General features: G+C 41.6%; 1 protein-coding gene across 1 annotated transcript; it reads left to right on the top strand.

Moving 5' to 3' along the window:
* The first annotated feature begins 5581 nt into the window (after window positions 1-5581).
* PIGM (phosphatidylinositol glycan anchor biosynthesis class M) lies at window positions 5582-14300 on the top strand. The gene has a single exon (XM_007198614.3). It carries the CDS (start codon window positions 5709-5711, stop codon window positions 6978-6980), a length of 1272 nt encoding a protein of 423 aa, XP_007198676.2. The 5' UTR covers window positions 5582-5708; the 3' UTR covers window positions 6981-14300.
* The last annotated feature ends 6514 nt before the right edge of the window (window positions 14301-20814 follow it).

The raw sequence follows: 20814 nt of genomic DNA, 5'->3' as shown, positions 1-20814 counted from the left end.
AGTCCCATAACATTTGAAGAAACTTGCCAACTTGTGAAAAAAATAAGATAAAATAACAAGTAGCATACATTAGGGCCAGATATGCCATTAACAACATATTCTAAACAGTGAGATCTCTGTGGAAAACATTCCCCAGGGATAGGTACTAGGCAAGGGATGGTATCAATCTAAGAGGTCTGGTTAGAACACATTTGACACAGGACTCAAGAAAAATCAACTGAGTTCCTATTACATGAAATGTACCATTCAAGTGACAAAGAAACAGAAGACATGATACATGCCAGCAAGGTACGTACAGTTTTTTTTGGCTTTATACCTGCTATTCCTTCTGGGGAACTCTCCGTACTGCTTGCCAACTCTCAAGTTAACTCTCAGTATGCCCATCTTAGACCAAACCCTGTTAAAAGCCGTGATTGCATCATGTACCCCTCTTTCATTACACTTGTCACAGATGCAATTTTATATTACTTGTGAATTTATTTGACTAATGTCTGCCTCGCTCACTAGCGTTTAAGTGCCATGTAACTGTAACCGGGATTCCTGTCAGTGTTGGGTCACCAGTACAGCTGGGCACTTAGCACAGCACCTGCACCTATGATGCTCAATAAATGTAGAAGGAAGGAAGGGAAGAAAAGAGGGAGGGAAGGAATTTTCCTACAGTTCACACAGCTAGTATGCAGTGGAGGTGGTATATTGGTTAAATAACCGTAAAAGATTTAGATGACATATTTCATAAGGCATGACAAAATTAACTGTTTAAAAAAATAGAACAGACAATAAACACCAATGTTTTGGGGGAGAGATCATTTCCACTACTAGTTAAGATTTAGGAAGAGTCCACAGAGTTCAGGTTTGAGCCTAGCACTGAGAGACAAATAGTATACAAATACGTGATGAGAAATAGGATTCTTTGTAGGTGGGACAGCATGGGCAAAAGTACCACAGTAAGAAAGCAAAAGGCATATTTAAGAGATTAACCATCTAACCATTAGATTAGAATATAATCAACAAGGACCTACTGTATAGCACAGGGAACTCTCTCAATATTCTGTAATAACTTATATGGGACAAGAATCTGAAAAAGAATGGATCTATGTATATGTATAACTAAACTACTTTGCTGTACATCTGAAACTAATGTAACATTGTAAATCAACTATACCCCAATATAAAATAAAAATTAAATTAAAAAAACCTGGAATAGAGGGCTTTCTAGGTGAACAGGTTGAAAAGGCAGGGTCATGGAGGGATTAAATGTCAGTCTAAATTATTATTTTTTTCCACAGGCTTGGGAGCTATTGAAGATGTTTGAGAAAGGAAAGCATCTAATTATAGTACTGTTTATGAATAACAATCTGGCAGTAGAATTGAGAGACAGGAAACACTAAACCAGTTAAGAGACTTGCAAAACCTTAGGGGAAAGGTAATTGCCACAGATCCTAGTTGAGTACAGGTGTCAATACTGTTACCAAATTGAGTTGTTGAAGTCTGAACTAAGGTGCAGGATGCTGAGTACAAAAAGAATTAGGGATAGATTCAAAAGAAATTACAAAGCAGGAAATATAAGCAAGATCTAGAAAAAGAAAAAAGAAGGTGATTGAATTACAGTGCCAGCAGAAAGCAGATGCTACACTCAAAGGGCTAACTGGACAGGACTTAATGAAGGGAGTATTAACAAAGGTGTGGGCAGGGTCAATAAACCAACAAGGGCTGGTGAAGCACCCAGGGACTTGCAACAGTAGGAAGCCTTTACCGGTATTAAAACTGAAGGGACCATCATTGAAACCTGGTGAGAGTTTCTGAAGGGAGAGGGCTACAGCTTTAGCAGGAGCCTTGGCCTTAGGTAGAGGAACTCAGCCACTGCCAAAGATCTGCTAGTGCCTGCCACTGGCTTATTCTAATGAGAAGCCAGAGGGCAAGGGAGACTGCGTGATGCTGCACAGAACAGAGCAGAAGAGATGGAGAATGGATCTAAAAAGGTGATGACAGCATATTATGGCATAGTGACCAAGGCCAAGGTCCTGGCTAAGGATGCTAGGGATGAGGTATGCATGTGTGTGCCTTCCCTAGCCACTGGCTCTAAAAGAATGGAAACCTAGAGACAGACAGTGAAAGGGAGAATGAGGAAGGACTGTAAGTAGTAATTCAAGAGGTAATGAACAGTTGAGCATTTGAAAAAATGCAGCCCTTTCAGGGAGAAGTGAGAAAACAGAACCCCTACGCCCAATGCAAAAAGCTCAATATGGGGTCCTTAGACCCTGTGATACTTCTGTCTCGCCTAGAAATAGTACCAATAGTTGGCACACCACGTCCAATTAATTTTACTGGACTCCGTCCCCTCTTCAGTCCCACAAACACTATCTGCATCTCACTTTGATCCAAGCTTCGTTTCTTTTGATAACTTGTTTACTGTTTCCTTATTTGCCCAAATTTGGTGCCTCTCACCTATTTACTAGGTAGGCTCTATAGGGACAAATTAGCTGAGGCCTTTCTGTCATACTACCTAAACCAACCCAACCAGAGGAACCCTCACTTAATTAATCTTCTGACATCTACCTCCCATATCCTCTACCTTCTGGGACTAACCCTCACTTATCTATCACTGGCAGAAGAAAAGAATAAATATATAGAATCACAGTGACAGAAAATATCAGAAAGATTCAAACAAGAGATCAATGAGAGGAGGCAGAGAGGGAAATTAGAATTCATCATCAACATTTTATTTGCAGGTTAGCCACACAGTAGTTAAGAATACTCTGGGCCAGACAGACCTGCTTTTGAGTTCCAGCTCTGCCACTAGTTGACTATATGACTTAGGAAAATTACTTAATCTCCATAAGCTTTGATTTCTTCATTTGTGAAGGTGGGAATATCTACCTTACATGGTAAGTATTTAGTACACTGACTGACACACTGCAAATAAGTTCTCAACAAAGCTGGCTATTAGAAATCATCATCATGGACTTCCCTGGTGGTGCAGTGGTTAAGAATCCGCCTGCTTGGGCTTCCCTGGTGGCGCAGTGGTTGAGAATCTGCCTGCCAGTGCAGGTGACACGGGTTCGAGCCCTGGTCCGGGAGGATCCCACATGCCGCGAAGCAAATGGGCCCGTGAGCCACAGTAACTGAGCCTGCGCGTCTGGAGCCTGTGCTCCGCAACAAGAGAGGCCGCGATAGCGAGAGGCCCGCGCACCGCGACGAAGAGTGGTTCCCGCTTGCCACAACTAGAGAAAGCCCTCGCACAGAAACGAAGATCCAACACAGCCATAAATAAATAAATAAATAAATAAATAAATAAATAAATAAATAAAATTTAAAAAAAAAAAAGCAAGTACAATGAAATCTTAGCAAGACCCAAGAGGATATCCAATAGTCTTGGGTTATTAAAAAAAAAAAAAAAAAAGAATCCACCTGCTAACGCAGGGGACACGGGTTCGAGCCCTGGTCCAGGAAGATCCCACATGCCATGGAGCAACTAAGCCCGTGCGCCACAACTACTGAGCCTGTGCTCTAGAGCCCACAAGCCACAACTACTGAAGCCCTCGTGCCTAGAGCCCCTGCTCCGCAACAAAAGAAGCCACCGCAATGAGAAGCCCGCGCACCACAATGAAGAGTAGCCCCCGCTCACCACAACTAGAGAAAGCCTGTGCGCAACAACGACCCAACACAGCCATAAATAAATAAATAAAGTAAATTTTAAAAAAAACCTATAGCTTTCATGAATCTTTAAGATTTGATTTCTAAATGTGAGAATAGCGTTTAAAAAAAAAAGAAACCATCATCATCATTATTTGAATGGTGATGTGCTGCCATTGTATATATGGCTACTGTACTGCAAAAAAAAATGGTTAAAAGTAATTATCAACATAAGGCATATACTTATAGCAAGGTACAGATAAAGACAAAGAGATATCAGAATATGAATATGGAATGTGTGAGATTAACTTGGTTCATACAAAGGATAAATGTAAATTGTATGATGGAAGAATGGAGGGTAGTCCTGGGAGCTGCATGTTCAGACTGGATGGAGTCATCTACTCTAGTAGATGCTAGTTTAGAAGATGTCCCCTAGGAAGCAGGATCAATCTGTAAAATCAAGTAAGTCAGTAGTTACTGAACATGTACCATGTGCCTAAAACTGCAATAAATTATGAGTAATTAAAAAAAATTAAGGATAAGATATAACCCCTAACCTCAAAAACCCTACAATCTCATTGAAAGGGTTATGAATACAATCTAAAATAAATTATGAAATTCTGAATTGCAGACTGTAAGTTCAATAAGTGCCCAGAAGGGAAAGAGCTAATGGGATAGAGTCCTTGGTGAGAAATTCATGGGAGTAAGGTTGGAGTGGGATGGGTGAAGGGGGAAGAACTTGAAATAGATAAAGGATATTTGAAAGAGGAAAGGACTGGGAGTTGGGAGCACCCCAAAGATGCCACTCCAGAGGTATCCTGGTAAGAGGAACCTCAAAAATCAATTCAACTTGTACAGAATGCCTACTGTGTCTGGTAATGTGTTATATACTGAGGTACAGAAAAGAACAAGATAATCTCTGTTCTCAAAGAACTCAAAATGTCCTGACAGAAAACTAGGAAAATGAAACAAAAAAGTTATCACTGACAAATGCTATAATATAGGGATGGTCATTCCAAAAGGGAATTTTGGGGCAATGGGAGGGCAGGCAATGGACAGGACTCTATATTTACATAGAGGGGCAGGGGCTTCTGTGTGAGTGATTTTCTAGAGCTTAGAGCCCTTCGGCCTCTGTTCGCTACCCTCAGTTAGCGGAAAGGCATTAAATCGCAGTGCATGATGAAAAAGTGAGCTGAGAGCCAGGATATGCTTTTAGGAGTTAACACTTGAGCCGAGGCCTGAAGGGTTAAGTAGTGACTGCGGAGGGGAAGGCAACGTTGACAGAAAGAATAGCAAGTACAATGACACTGAGGCATGAGGGCGTGATAGAGTTTAGGAACCCTACGAAGCTTCCTATCCTCCCTTCCCATCCCTCCACCAAGGTTTGTCGGATAAAATACAGGATACCCAGTTAAATTCAAATTTAGATAAACAACTAATAATTTCAAAATACAAGTATGTCCCAAATATCGCACACACTCTGGGCCCCCTTCAATTCATCCTAGCTCGGCCCCCCCCCCGGAGCCCACAAATCCCCCCGGTATTACCCAGGAGCTGGCAAGGTAAAGCATGAGAAACCATCACAGGTTTATTTTTCCTTCACTCCTATTTTTTTTCACTCTCGGGTCACCGGCCCAGGCCTGAGGGATGAAGCTCGAAGCTCGCTCCGCTTCAGGGGTCAGTCTCCATCAACTGGAGTTGAGGCGGGGGAAGTAGGAGATCACCCACAAATAACACTCGCCCGGCTCTGTAAAAATACCTCCCAGCACCGGTCTTCCGGGCAAACTGAAGTCCCCGGACCGGAAACCCCGCCCCCGCCGGAGGAGGAGAGGACGCGAGACAGCCTGTCCAGAAGGAAGATAATTCTCCCGCTGGGGCCACTGAGAACCCAGCGCCTGGCGTGCGACCGGAAATAGGACGGGGGCGGGCCTTCCTGCCGGAAGTGGTCGTCCCGCAGTTGCTTCGGTCGGCAGTCTCGCTGGTAGGAGTAGTGCCGGCCAAGGAACCGCAGCGAGGGTTGGACCTTCCAAGGCAGTTTAGAGCTGGGGACTGAGCTGCTGTGGTGCAGTCAGGTCATGAGCCCGACCAGGCACTGGGGAGAGTGGTTCCTGAATCTGTGGGTGCCCCCCGCCGGGGTATTTGGTGTGGCCTTGCTTGCCCGAGTGGCCCTGGTTTTCTATGGGCTCTTCCAGGACCGGACACTGCTCGTGAGGTATACAGACATCGACTACCAGGTCTTCACCGACGCCGCGCGTTTCGTCACGGAAGGGCGCTCCCCTTACCTGAGGGCGACGTACCGTTACACTCCGCTGCTGGGGTGGCTCCTCACGCCCAACATCTATGTCAGTGAGCTCTTTGGAAAGTTTCTCTTCGTCAGCTTCGACCTCCTCACCGCCTTCCTCTTATACCGGCTACTGCTTCTTAAGGGGCTGGGTCGCCGCCAGGCTTGCGGTTACTGTGTCTTTTGGCTTCTTAACCCCCTACCTATGGCGGTGTCCAGCCGAGGCAATGCGGACTCAATCGTCTCCTCCCTGGTGCTTATGACCCTGTACCTAATAGAAAAAAGGCTCGTCGCCTGTGCCGCTGTATTCTATGGTTTCGCAGTGCATTTGAAGATGTATCCGGTGACCTATATCCTTCCCATAGCACTCCACTTGCTTCCGGAACGCGACAGTGACGAAGGCCTCCGTCAATCCCGGTATTCTTTCCAGGCTCGTCTGTATGAATTCCTGAAGAGGCTGTGTAATCGGGCTGTGCTGCTCTTCGTAGCCGTTGCTGGACTCACGTTTTTTGCCCTGAGCTTCGGTTTTTACTACAAATATGGTTGGGAGTTTTTGGAGCACACCTACCTGTATCACCTGACCAGGCGGGATATCCGTCACAACTTCTCTCCATACTTCTACATGCTGTATTTGACCGCAGAGAGCAAGTGGAGTTTTCCCCTGGGAATTGCCGCATTCCTGCCACAATTCATCTTGCTTTCAGCAGTGTCTTTTGCTTATTACAGAGACCTTGCCTTTTGTTGTTTCCTTCATACGTCTATTTTTGTGACATTTAACAAAGTCTGCACCTCCCAGTACTTTCTTTGGTACCTCTGCCTCCTGCCCCTTGTGATGCCACTAGTGAGAATGCCTTGGAGAAGAGCTGTGTTTCTCCTGACGTTATGGTTCATAGGGCAGGCCTTATGGCTGGCTCCTGCTTATGTTCTTGAGTTTCAAGGAAAGAACACCTTTCTGTTTATCTGGTTAGCTGGTTTGTTCTTCCTCCTTATCAACTGTTCCATCCTCATTCAAATCATTTCCCATTACAAGGAGGAACCCCTGACTGACAGAACCAAATATGACTGATAGATGCTCCAGTTCTTCTGCAACTTCCATTCTGATTGTTCTGAATGGACCAAAGAGAGCTTTGGAAAGAATTTTTTTGAACATCCTAAGCACTCTAGTGAAACTTCAGTTTAGAGCATAAAACCCTATTCCAACGAATTTAAATGAATGTTTGCCTTATAAAGGGGACTCAGTACCTGAGGTCCACCCTTTAGGAAATCTCAGGACTCATTTATCTGGGACATGATGGGAAGTAAAGGTTACTAGTTTGAAAACAGAAGGGCTGATGAAATTATCAGATGCTAAAAGGTTTTCGTAGAAAATAGAGGAAACATAAAGTCAAAAAACATAAAGTCTAAGCCAGTATTTGTCCCAGTATTTATACTGTGGTACTATCTGAAGCTGTCTTATCTTTTAACTCCCACTTTTTCGTTCTGAAGCTTTCTTGATAACTGAAAACTCATAAAATGTTCCTAAAGTACAGCTTTTAGATATGAAGTGTTAAATAATGATGCTGTGCTTAGGTTGGGAAAGTTAATTCTGTATTAAAAGTGGGGGCTTAGAAGATAAAGAATCCAAAGAATTTAAATTGTCATGTTTCATGTATTTGTTTTATAACTTAGTTTTTCAGTGCTTAGTCCCAGTGGTAATAGACTGCTGTTTGGTTTTTTATAAAAAGGATTAAATTTAAATTCATCCATCTTTAAACTTTTCAACATATTTTAAAATAGCATCTTGCTTTATATGTTTGAGGTCACACACTGTAAGGACATTGTAGAACTCTCTTTTACCCCTTTAATTTGCTGATTGCTAAAAAACCTATTTCATTTAGAGCTTAAGTTAATCAAGTGTTATCAGTGTTGTAAAAATGATGAGTAGGTTTTAGGTGGTAAAATATTAAATTGTTAATAAGGCATTTCCCAGCTTACAAATACCTTACTTGTGAAAATTCCATGATAGGAATGGAGGCCTGCATGGGAGGCTCCTGGAAAGCGTAAGAAGCATCCTAATAGCCATTAGTCTTTTAGACCAGGAAATTGAGGGAGAGATTGTGGAAATGAGGCTTTGGTGGCCAGATCCATTTACCTTATTACTATAATATTTCTAGGAAAAAATGCTTTGTGAGTTTCAAACAAGCAAGCTAAAAAAATTTTTTTAAAAAATAGCCTATCTAGGTGGTGACTCCCTAACGCTCTAAAATGCATTAGCAATGAGTGAGTTTGAGTTTATGATTTTGATATTAAAAGATGAGTAATTTAACAACATTGTTCTTTCACAGTTAAAAAGAAAAACAAAAACCTCCGGAGAAGTAGTATATTTCATGTCAGTTCAGGCCTAAAAAGCCTCTGAGAATAAGCTGTCTGTTGGCAGGTCATAATTAAGAATGCTATTACTGGCAGCACTTCTTAGATCGATACCTTTTGCGACGCACTATTAGAAAGAAGGGATGAATGGGTGGCTTTGCATGGGTTGCTGTTAGGGTGAAAATAGCAGAGACAATTAATTGTTGAGGACGGTGACCTTTCTTATAACATCGTGTTTCATATCCCACATTAGATATTATCTTAAGGGCTCTTTGTATATGATTGTTTATTAGTGGCCTTGCAGCCATGGCATTCGTACCTTTTTTTTCCGTTCATCCCTTTATAATGATAATTTTAAAAATTTTTTTCTGGTAGAACTAGTGGGAAAAGGGAAACAGTAAGAGAATTCCAACATCTCATTATAATTGTCTTTTTGGTATCCCTGACTAATTTTTTTTTAATAGGAATTGCTATCTATCTATTTATTTATTGCTATTTATTTATTTAGGCTGTGTTGGGTCTTCGTTGCTGTGAGCGGACTTTCTCTAGTTGCGGCGAGCGGGCTTCTCATTGCGGTGGCTTCTTTTGTTGTGGGGCACGGGCTCTAGGCCAGCGGGCTTCATACTTGTGGCTCACGGGCTCTAGAGCGCAGGCTCAGTAGTTGTGGCACACGGGCTTAGTTGCTCCGCGGCATGTGGGATCTTCCCATACTAGGGCTCCAACCTGTGTCCCCTGCATTGGCAGGCGGATTCTTAACCACTGCGCCACCAGGGAAGCCCCCTGACTAATTTTTTAATAGTCACAAGTGTACTTACTTACTCATTTCCTTATTATTATTATTTTTTACTTTAACATTCTTTGTTGTGCTTTACTCTTCCTACTTACATTGAAATTGCTGAATAATATTCTATCACATGGATGTTCACATTGTAAATGCATCATAAGACTTTAAACATTTTGCATGTTTTAGATCACTCCCTTAACGTTCTTAGAAGTCAGTGGAGTTCTGTTGGGATCTTTGGAGGGAACTGCAGAGCCTGCCTTACAAGAAATTCTCTACCAAAGAACTGCAGGCGTTTCTTAAAAGATGCAGAGAGTATTTTATAGCTTATATGCTGCGAGACATTTAGTAAATTAACTCAAGAAATGATTTCATTTGGTCTCGGGTTTTTAATTTTTTTCATTTATTTTTGTGTTCCAGTTTTGTAGAATCTCTTTTGTCTTCTTTTCACTTGCAGTCCTTTGGTTTCTTTATTCATCCTGTAATAACACTTTAAAATTGAATAGCACTTTGGCTTATTTCCTATATGATTCTTTTTGTTCTTATGCCACCTCTTAAGATCAATATACCCATTTACAGATAAGCATTAATTATTAGCATATGAAGCATGGTTCTCAAGATGGTCTGTGTTCTAAACAGAGGGACTGCATTACTTATTTTCTTCTATAGTTGCCTTAATGTCTTCAAAATGTGGTCCCTAAATATCCCTAGATAAAGTCCCTAGATTAGGTCCATTGGAAAGGCTAATCTCTTTGTTAAAACCATGTTGTTTCAGTTACTGACTTATCATCTGGCTGAATGACTCTGTAAGTGACATAACATTGTTTCAGAAGTTTTGTAGGACTTGCCTTTTAGTTAGTTGACTTGTGGCTGAATATAGTGTTATTTCTCCAGCTGTTTTCTGTTCTAACCACCCTTACCTCAACCATCTATGCAATGAGTGGAAACGGAAAAAATGGAAAATTTCACATGGGACAGTCCCTAAATGCAACCTCTTGGTTTTTTTTTTTTTCCCCCAATGCTTTACTATGAACAATTTTAAACATTACCCATATGCCTACTATCTAAGTTCAACAATTAACATTTTGCCATGTTTGCTTTATTTATATAATTTTTATTTATTTATATATAATTTTTTTCTGAACCATGCAAAGTTGCCAACAACATTGAACTTCACCACTAAATACATCAGCGTGCATCTCCTAAAAATAGTCTTTTCTTACAAAACTAGTATATTGTTATCTAATATAATTTTAACATCCTGTCCATTTTCAAATCTCTCCAATTATTTTGTGTTTAATTTTAAAGAATAGACATTCTTGGATCTCAAAGATTCCATGAAAGAAAGAGATGATAAATAATCTATGATTAAGAAGTTTGGATATTTCCCTGGTCTTTAAAACAGAGTGAGAACTAAAGGGATTTACCTTCCATCAAAGTTGAACAAACAATTTTTTTGTGCAAATCTTTCTGTCTCCCTCCTAAGAAAATAAAGGGTAGTAATCATCCCTAATAAGTTTTCCAAATAAGAGATTATATATGTTTAGATTCTTTTTTTTGTCTACACCGCACGGCTGGCAGGATCTCAGTTCCCTGGCCAAGGATTGAACCCTGGCCATGACAGTGAAAGCCCGGAATCCTAACCACTAGACCACCAGGGAACTCCCCATGTTTAGATTCTTTTTTTAAAAAAATTTATTTATTTATTTATTTATTTTTGGCTGCTTTCGGTGTTCGTTGCGGTGCACGGGCTTCTCATTGCTGTGGCTTCTCTGTTGCGGAGCATGGGCTCTAGGCGCACGGGCTTTAGTAGCTGTGGCACGTGGGCTCAGTAGTTGTGGCTCACGGGCTCTAGAGCGCAGGCTAAGTAGTTGTGACACACGGGCTTAGTTGCTCCGTGGCATGTGGGATCTTCCCAGACCAGGGCTCAAACCCATGTCCCCTGCTTTGGCAGGCGGATTCTTAACCACTGCACCACCAGGGAAGTCCCACGTTTAGATTCTTAATACCTACCCCTCTCCTCCAACAACAGGTGATTAACTGATTTTAAATCTTGATTATAAATTCTGGCTTTTCATGACTGTATGAGTTGGGGTACCTATTCCACCACATACGGTTTCATTTCGTTTTCACAGCAACACTTTAGAGTTGATATTTGTACTTCCATTTCATAGGTGAACAAAGAGGCTCAAAGATTAAATGGCTTACAAATAAGTGACAGGGCTAGAATTTGAAGCAAATTTTGCCTTATTAAATGTCATACTCTTTCTACTATATTAGGTTTTGGATTTTTCCAAAGTGCCCAGTTGCAACGGATAAAGATTGTGGCAAAATAAATGAAACTCACCATCACTCTAACAAATGTCTTGCCAATCAATTTGTCCTTAATCTTTTAGGTATTTGCTTGAGGGGCAGTTCTCTTGCAGTTGTGCAAGTTTCTGTCATCCCCAAACTTTTCTCTTTAATAATTCCAGACCTTTAATAACCCCCTCCCACATCCAAACCCTCTCACCAAATTGTATAATTTCTTTGTTACTGCTGACTTTGCAATGCCCTTTCCCTCTGTAGCCTGGTCTAAGAAGCTGATTTGCTGAACCACATGTTAGCCCATCTATTTGTAAATCAAGCTATGGAAATTATGTGAACATGATTTCCAAATGATTATTGTTAAATTTCTCTTGCTCTACGATGTACCTTCTGCAGTGTGCATTCATACAATTAAAACTCATGTCCTATACTGATAGTATAGCATAAGAGAACACAGATTCATATAGTTTAGGTTCAAATTCCAGCGTGTAACCTTGGGCAAAATTCTTTTATCTAGATGAAATAGTTTTCCATCCGTGAAATGAGGATGATAATGTAATCCTCATAGAACTGTTTGTAAGAATTAAATGAGTTTAAATAAACCCAAAGTGCTTATGCTGGCCCAGGACAAGCCATTCCCTATCACCTCCCCAGCTTTAATATCTGTTTACAAGCCTTTAAAGAAGGAGCACATTTTGGAATTTAGGCTTAAGCCTTTTCCTCCCAATTTACTAGGATTTAGGAAAAGAACCTGGATTTGTACTAAATAATTGTCTTAACTACCTGTCAATATAAACTTTATTCCTTCTAAATAATTGTTTTCACTACCTGTTAATATAAACTTTATTCCTTCTGTTAATATAAACTTTATTCTAAACTTTGATCTGGTTCTCTGAGAAGATAGTAGTTATATGTGAAAATGTATGCACAGGTTTTTTAAATGTCTAGTTCTGGCTTGACAATTTTGTATTTGTGCATTCCTGTCATACATTGGCTGGCTCTACGCAGTGGAGGTTTGGCTCTTGCCCCTAAGTTACACAGCACTTCTTTTTTCCATTGTGTTGAGGGGTCATTCAAGGGTTGGTTCTCTGTTGATGGAAGCACGTGTCCTCTGCCTAGATCAGAGTCATCAGAATAGCACAAGCATTTATTCAACGCTGATCCAGGAGAACCATTCATTTAGTCAAAACAGCATTCATATTCATTATCCTAAAGAAAAAAAAACAGACTAAATGGGAATATTTCTAGCTGCTCAGACACTTTGCTAATTGTTATATCTGCTATATAATATGAAATGACACTTATAGTGACTATTTAAAGATAATTTGGATCATGAATGTTTGAAGCTCAGTGATTTCACAAAGAGAATTTTTAACTTTCTTTGCTCTCTGTTCTTTTGGTGATTATTTATAAATCCAGGCCTATGCCAAGTCCTATAATAGACAAGTAAGACAAGATCCACGCTCTTGAAGAGTTGACAGTAAGGACAGAAGCATTAATATAATAAAATTCCATATGAGACCTCATTAAGTTCCACAACAATCCTGTGATTTGTAAAATGGGGCAGTAGAAGGTATTACTATTCCTATTTTACAGATAAGAAAATCGAGGCTCAGAAGCAAGTGACTTTCTAAGGCCACACAGCTTGCAGGCCTACACTTAGAAAAGAGTAGGTCTTCTGATTCTAATTCTATATTTTGCAAGTCCTCCTTAATTCCATATGATGCAGGTGTTCACAGTGAAAGGCTTCATTTGTTTACCAAATGTCATTCATTTAACAAAAGGTCCCGAGTATCTTCTATGTGGCAGACATTGTTCTGGGCAATGTGAATGCAGCTCTGAGTGAGGCAAAGACTCTGTCTTCATGGAGCTTACATTTCCATGGGAGGCAAAGAAGAAGCAAACACATGATTGTGACGATTGCCATGAAGAAAAATAAGGTCAGCTAAGGAAGTAGTGATGGCAGTGAGGAGAGGTGTGGGTGCTGTTGTAGATAAAGCAGTTGGGGACGGCATCTTGAGGTGGCATTTGAGCAGAGACCTGACAGAACGAAGACATGACATTCATGCAGCTCTCTGGGGAAGAGCATACCTTACTGAGTGGAAGGCAGTGCAAAGGCCCTGAGATAGGAAAGAGCTTGGCATGTTTAAGGAACAGCAGGAAGGGGAGTATAATTGATTGGAGTGAGCAAGGAGCACCCAGAATCTAATTCACAGTATCCAGTAGAACGTGAATGCTAGTTGAGAAATACAATTAACATTAGTATTTTTATTGGCCTGTAATAGAATAACTTTGAACTCAACCTGTTTTTCCTGACGTTTGAGCACATGTTAATTTGTAAGGAAGATGAAATACATATAAACAAGTAACTTGAGCAGTGTTACAAGGTACATTCACATGTTACTTTGAGATGTGAGGATTGTCTTGAATCCATTTTTACAGATGAGAACCCTAAGGCTTAGAATGTATGCACTCTGCCCAAGGTCAGAGTTAGTATGTGAGACGGGACCAGAACCCATATCTTCTGGAGCAAAATTTACTACTCCATTCTCTGTACTACCCTTGTCATTTAGATATTGACCCTAGAAGGTAGGAAGTTTGGGGAAAAGTTTTCCAACAGATCATTCATTCATTCATTTAGTAAACATTTCCTAAGGGTTTACTTTGTTCCAGACACTCAGCTAGGCTGGGGATATGAGGATGATTATGACAACAGTCCTTGCTTCAAGGAACTCACAGTGTCTAATAGAGGACACAGATGGAAAGGTGATTATAATTCAGTGTGACAATGGCTAGAGCAAATACATAAAGTAATTGGGAGCACTTCACTAATCCATGCATTTGACAAAGCTAGCACACAACATGGTGCATACTAGTGTTAAATTAATTAAACAAGGAGGCCATTAGACCGAGATGGTTCCAATACCTTAGCAGCCTGCATAAGCAAGCCAAAACCTAAGCTTTTAAAGGTTAAAAAAGCTTTAACCTCTCGGGCTTCCCTGGTGGCGCAGTGGTTGAGAATCTGCCTGCTAATGCAGGGGACACGGGTTCGAGCCCTGGTCTGGGAAGATCCCACATGCCGCGGAGCGGCTGGGCCCGTGAGCCACAATTGCTGAGCCTGCGCGTCTGGAGCCTGTGCCCCGCGACGGGAGGGGCCGCGATAGAGAAAGGCCCGCGCACCGCGATGAAGAGCGGTCCCCGCACCGCGATGAAGAGCGGTCCCCGCACCGCGATGAAGAGCGGTCCCCGCACCGCGATGAAGAGCGGTCCCCGCACCGCGATGAAGAGTGGCCCCCGCTTGCCGCAACTGGAGAAAGCCCTCGCACGAACCGAAGACCCAACACAGCCAAAAATAAATAAATAAATAAATAAATAAGAAAATCCTTTAAAAAAAAAAAAAAAAAAAAAAAAAGCTTTAACCTCTCAAAGGTTAAGAAACCGAAACCTAAGGACAACAAGTCATAAACAACCAAGTAGGCTTTTCCAAATAATGCAACAGCTATATAGCCAATCAAATAATTTTTGCTTTGCTTCCACCTCTTCCCTATAAAAGTCTCTCCCCTAGCTCCTGTCGGTGGAACACTCCTAACCACTTCCAGTTTGATGCTGCCCAATTCGAGTCAATTTTTGCTCAAATAATCTTAAAATTTTTAATATGCTTCAGTTTATCTTTTAACACTACGTACTGAGATGTTTGTTACCTTACCTGTTTTCCTTTAATACTGAGTAAATATTGGGGGCTTTCTTTGAAACTCCCTTGCTTAAATCACTAGGTGATTGATTATACTTTTGATCATCTTTAGCTTAGCTTGCAAGACCTTTCCTGATGGGCCCCTGGCCTATATCTCCAGCTTCATCTACCTCACCCCACCCTACAGTCGTACCAAATCACATCACCTCTTCATGCCTTTGCATCTGCCGTTTCTTTGGCTAAAACTTCCTTCTTATCCCCTTGTCTCTTTTACCAGCTCCTAATTCAGATTTTTTTTTTTTTTTAGATATTTATTTATTTGGCTGCGCTGGTTCTCAGTTGCGGCTTGCGGGATCTTCATTGCCGCATGCGGGATCTTCGTTGCGTCATGCAGTATCTAGTTCCCTGACCAGGGATCAAACCTGGGCCCCCTGCATTGGGAGTGTGGAGTCTTGACCACTGGACCACCAGGGAAGTCCCTCCTGTACAGTTTAATGATTACCTTAATGAAACGTTCTCTGATTTAGTACCTTTATTATATAGAGCGGATAACATTGCACAGTAATTTCCCATTTGTGTGTCTGAGCCATCTAGACTGTGAGTTCCCTAGGGATAGTGATTATTTCTTAGTCATTGATATTATTTTCCTCGGGCTTTCCCAGAACCAAGCAAAGATGAACAGGAGTAGCGCATGTCATCAAGCTGTTAGGTGTGCCACATACTTTCCTAGGTTTGTTGAATTGAGTTGTACATGAATCTGTCAAGTGGGAGCTGGGGATAGTGAGCTTCTTTGCCCAGCGTCAATGGCGGCAGCTGCGAAAAAGAAAGGGGAGCAGTTTCCGGGTGCCTGTCATTTCTAAATGCCCTCAGTATCCACCTAATTTTCTAAGCTAGAATCTTATGATCACCTCCTATTACTTCTTCACTTGCTACCTGCCTTCCCATCTAATCAGTCACTGACTCCGGTCAGCTCTACCTTGTAATGTACCTGGAGCCTGCTGGCATCTCGCCATTGTCATTGCCGATTCTACAGTTCAGGCCCTCATCATCTCTCATCTGGCTCCTGACTGGTCCTCGTGCGTCCCATCTCTCCCACCCTTTCCTGCGCCTCTCATTTATCCTCCCCACTGCTGCCAGAGCATGCTTTCCAAAGCAGACTGATCTTGTCACCATCCTGATAAAAGCATCCTAGAGGACTCCATGCGTGACCTGCAAGAAAAAGTCTAAATTCTGTAGCATCCTCCATCTTGTGCCAATTTCTCCTCCTCAGCCTCACTCTAGCCCGCTGGATAATACATAATTTCCTGAAATCACTGCACTATTAAGCCTTTGCCCACGCTGTCTCTCTGCCATGTGTGCTTCTCCTATTCTTCAGGTGAACTACCACTCATTTTTAAAGACCCAACTCACAGGCCCCTTCCACTACCAGGAGGCATGCAAGGTGAGCTTATGGAGAGACATTAACTATTAAGAAAAGAAAGAAAAATAGGGCCAGAGTTGTAAGATTTGGTAAACTTTATTAATGCACTTGGTCTAGTATAGTTGTTTGCTTATCTGTCTTCTCTCAGAGTTGGTTACCTCGTGGAGGACAAGAATTGTTTTGTGCTTGTATCCTTAGTATACAGCATAAATTCTCAATAAATATTTGTTAAATAAATGAAGCTGGAATGGGGAGGGAACAAATGCTTATTGAATACCTGTTGGGAACTTAATAATAATAATGTGTGGTTTTCACACATTTCATTCCATTCTCAAAACAACTTTTTAATATAAGTATTATTTGTGGACAAGAAAACAGGCTCAAGTAAATAGTTTTTTTTTTTTTTTTTTTTAAGGTCATAGGATTGTAAGGGATGGAGCTAGAGTTGGAACCTAAATCTGACTCTGCAACTGTCCTCTATTGAGTGATTCTCAGCCAGGGGCAACTTTGCCCCCGACTCTGGGGACACTTTTGGTGGCCACAACTGGGAGATGTCACTGGCATCTACTGGGTACTGGGCATCTACTGGGTACTGGGCATGTACTGGGTACAGGCCGGCGATGCTGCTAAACATCTTACAATGCACAGGACAGTCCTGACAACAAAGACTTTTCTGGCCCCAAATGTCAACAGAACCGAGGTTGAGAAACCCCACTCTAGACCATGTTGACTCTACTGAAAAGCAAGAAATCAAAGTAAATGCATCTGCTAGGAGGCTAACCGGGCTGAAGAGATGTCTTAGGGGCTTGAAGCCAATTGTGAGCTACTGGCTTTAATGAGAAAAAAAAGACTCTTCTGCCCAGTCCCTGACCTGCCTCCGATCATTTTTTTTTTTTTTTGAATACATAGGTTTTTTTTTTTTTTACACACACACACACACACACACACACACTGTATTTTATTTTTACAAGAGATAAATAGACTGACACCAAGCATTGTACATGGATGACCACAACAAAAGCAACAATGATTGCAATTACCAAACATGAAACACACTCATACTATGTCATAATATTGACATTCAGTCCAGTAATTCTCCACTGTAACAGCTCCTTTACTTTGGACCTGCCTCCGATCTTATGGTTCTTTCTCTACTGCATTCACCCAGTCTTTCTTCTTTCCATCTTTCTTCTCTTTTCCAACTTTTCATCTCCTCAGCCGACTCTAATTTAGCTTGGAGAAGGCAACCCAGAAAACTCCAACGTTTTTAGACCTCTTTTCTAATTAGAAGGTAGAGTCACTGTATAAGAAGCTGCAGGTTTCAAACTGACAGTATCCCTAGAATCTGGGAACAAGGTCAAAAATGTCACCTTCTGAAATTGACAACAAAAAAATGGATGAGATTAATTACTGTGATAATCTTCCCAGGAAATAACCCATCTAAGAAATTCTTGATAAGTGTGCTGCTGATAAGACGTGGCTGTTGCTACTCTCAGCTAGGGTCCAAGAGTGCCTCCCCATTGAAGGAAAGCGTTTAAAATGTAACTTGTGTGAGATAAACTGTAATCTAGGAAATTTTAAAATGTTTGTCCTGGGGAAGTGTTCTAAAGGGGGAAGCTTCTGATGACTCATGAGTTTAACTGCCTATAATTGTTAAGGATGCTTTGCATGTTTTTTTTTCCTACAGCGGAATAAACTCTAGAAGGGAGGAACCACGTTTAATTTATCAATATCTCTGGCAGCAGAGGCGTGGATGAGTCATTGGTAGAGAAGGGTGGGAATTAGTGGTGTGAGTGTGTATGGGGTTGTGGAAGGTCAGAGAAGTACTATTCCTAGTGAAGTTCTCAATCAGGAATCCAGTAACTTTTGTTGTACGCAAAATTGTGTGTGTGTGTGCAGGCGAGGGGTGCGCATTTATTTGTGGGAAATGTCTGTAGACTTCATCAAAGGGGTCCTTGACCTCCAAAAAGTGAAGCCCACTGCCCTGGTGATGAAAATATAACTACTGGGGAAAAGGAAATAGAAAGAAGATTAACCAGAAAAGGCAAGGGAAGTGAATTCCTCTTAGGAGAGAGAGAGGTTTCCTTCTCAGAGTTCAGATTTATTGCTGTGTTTGCATGAGGCCCCTTCATGTACATGTACAAGCAGGCAGTGGAGAGATGAGCTGTGAGCAAACATCAAGGCAGAGCAGAGTCCATCCTCAAGGATGCCGGACAAAGAATGATGAGAGGACCTGGAGAAAATTCAGGAGCGTGTGCGTGTGTGTGTGTGTGTGTGTGTGTGTGTGTGTGTGTGTGTGTATGCACGTATGTATCAGAGGGGACAGGATGAACATTAACTTGTCCAAGTATGCCAACATCAGTGCTGATTTTGGGTTCCAAGGATGTCCTGGGTTAGCCAATAGTCACCAGTAAAAGAAGAATTCTGTGAGGCTGAGTTCTAGCAAGCAGAGTAGGCAATTAAGATGGAGTCCTTCATTATTTTAGTCAAAATTCAGGTGTAAGTTACAGAAACAAATGTTAGCCAAGGGACTTATTTGAAGAGTACTGGATAGTTCATAAACTCCAAAGAAAGAGCTGAACAAGAAAGTCTGGGAACACAAGAAACTGGGCAGTTTGGGGACTTCCACAGCTGGTGACCAGCTCCAGTGACCTCCAGTCTCCAGATCTGTGGGTCCAGGTTTTAAATTTCCAAGAGAGAAGCTAACTGTTGGTACTGGTCCTAGAGAAGAGGAAACCGTGAGCCAAGGTATTTTCTCAGTTATTGCTGACTGCAGTCCTTAGCAGTATTGGTTTGGGGTAGGTGTTATACCTTGAAAATAATGGGAGACAGGTACCCAGGTCTTCTATTTGACAGTTACCACTATGTGCCCTCAATGCATATTCTTAATTTCCTACTGTTTTAAAAACTAATGAATGGGAATGGGGTGGGAGTTGGGTGGGAGAACTTTGAGGCAAAGGGGAAACAAACAGCGCAATGGCCCTCTGGTAGGATGAACTTGGAATCCCAGAAATAGAAAGAAGGCCCTTGTAGCTAGAGAATAATTTGCAAGGAGTGGGGAGTAGAGGAAGGGCGTTCGCAGAACTTGTAGGCCTTTGTGGGCAGTTCAGGTTTTTTCTTCCTAGGTGCAATAGAAATCCACTGGAGGGATTTAAACACGTATAAATTACATTTAAAAAATTCAGTTTGGTGATAGAGAAAGAATTCTAAAAAGACCAACTTGGACGTTATTGCAATAATCCAGATGAGAGGTGATGGTGGTTTGAATCAAGGGGTAGTACTGGAGAGGGTGAGAAGGGGGTGGATTTAGCATGTATTTTTATATTTTGGAGAGAGAATTGACAGGACTTGCTGATGGAACTGATGTTGATGTCAGGGAGAAGAAAAGGGAAATCCAAATCAAATCCTAGGCTTTTGGCTTGAGCAACTAAAAGGACAGTAATGCCCTTTACTGAGCTGTGAAGACGGAGAGAAGGAGCAGATTTAGGGAGGAAGATGGAGTTTGGAATCAATCAATCTCGTGTCAAGTTTGAGGGGTCGGATGTCTTAGTGGGGAAGCATGGGGGCCGCTGGATGTACATCTGGGAGCCACCAGATTACGGACTTTACTTAAAACAAGGGGCGGGGTGAGGTCACTTGGGAGGTACCTAAGACCGAGCCCTGGGCACTGTCACATTAGAAAGTCTAGCTGGGCAGCAACGGGCAATGGAGACAGGGAGTGGTCGGTGAGGTCAGAGAAATGCCATTTTGTTTTTAAAGTGCAGTCTTTTAATTTGTACGTTCTATATGTCCCACTTAGTTTATTTTGGACACTTGCATTGTTTATGAATACACTACAGATTTATCTAGTACATGTCAGACTCTTCACAGCTCCACACTTTTCCTTGCCTAAATCATCGGCAAGATATTTCTGGATTCTTTATGTGTGTTTGAAGGGTTGGCAGGAATTCACTGTTAACTAGGCCTGGCAGGAAGCCCAAGTCTGCCAGTAAATCTCTCTCTGGGCCTGTACATATTTGTCTGAGGTCCATTAAGTTACTGTGGATAAACCAGGTTCTTACAGGCAAGTCTAATAAACCACATGCAGAAAATCCACTTTGTGGATTATTTGCAATAAATTTTAATTTTTCAGAGTGTTACATTAAATCCTGCCTAAGCTGTCTTATGGCATTTTGCACATTTCTGGGGAGGCTCTCTTTACCAACGTTTAGCAAATGACTTTATTTAATTTATTTACTTATTTATTAAAACCCCACATTTGTTTATTTATTTATTTTTGGCCGTGTCGGGTCTTCGTTTCTGTGCGAGGGCTTTCTCTAGTTGCGGCAAGCAGGGGCCACTCTTCATCGCGG

Source organism: Balaenoptera acutorostrata, chromosome 1 (genome assembly GCF_949987535.1).
Source record: "Balaenoptera acutorostrata chromosome 1, mBalAcu1.1, whole genome shotgun sequence".
NCBI classification, from domain to species: domain Eukaryota; kingdom Metazoa; phylum Chordata; class Mammalia; order Artiodactyla; family Balaenopteridae; genus Balaenoptera; species Balaenoptera acutorostrata.
Note: the sequence above shows the minus strand (reverse complement) of the source record. Positions and strands in the feature narration are given on the sequence as shown.

What these genes read in the sequence shown, in the direction of transcription:
- PIGM (XM_007198614.3), top strand. Translation starts at nt 5,709, where the DNA reads ATGAGCCCGACCAGGCACTGGGGAGAGTGGTTCCTGAATCTGTGGGTG.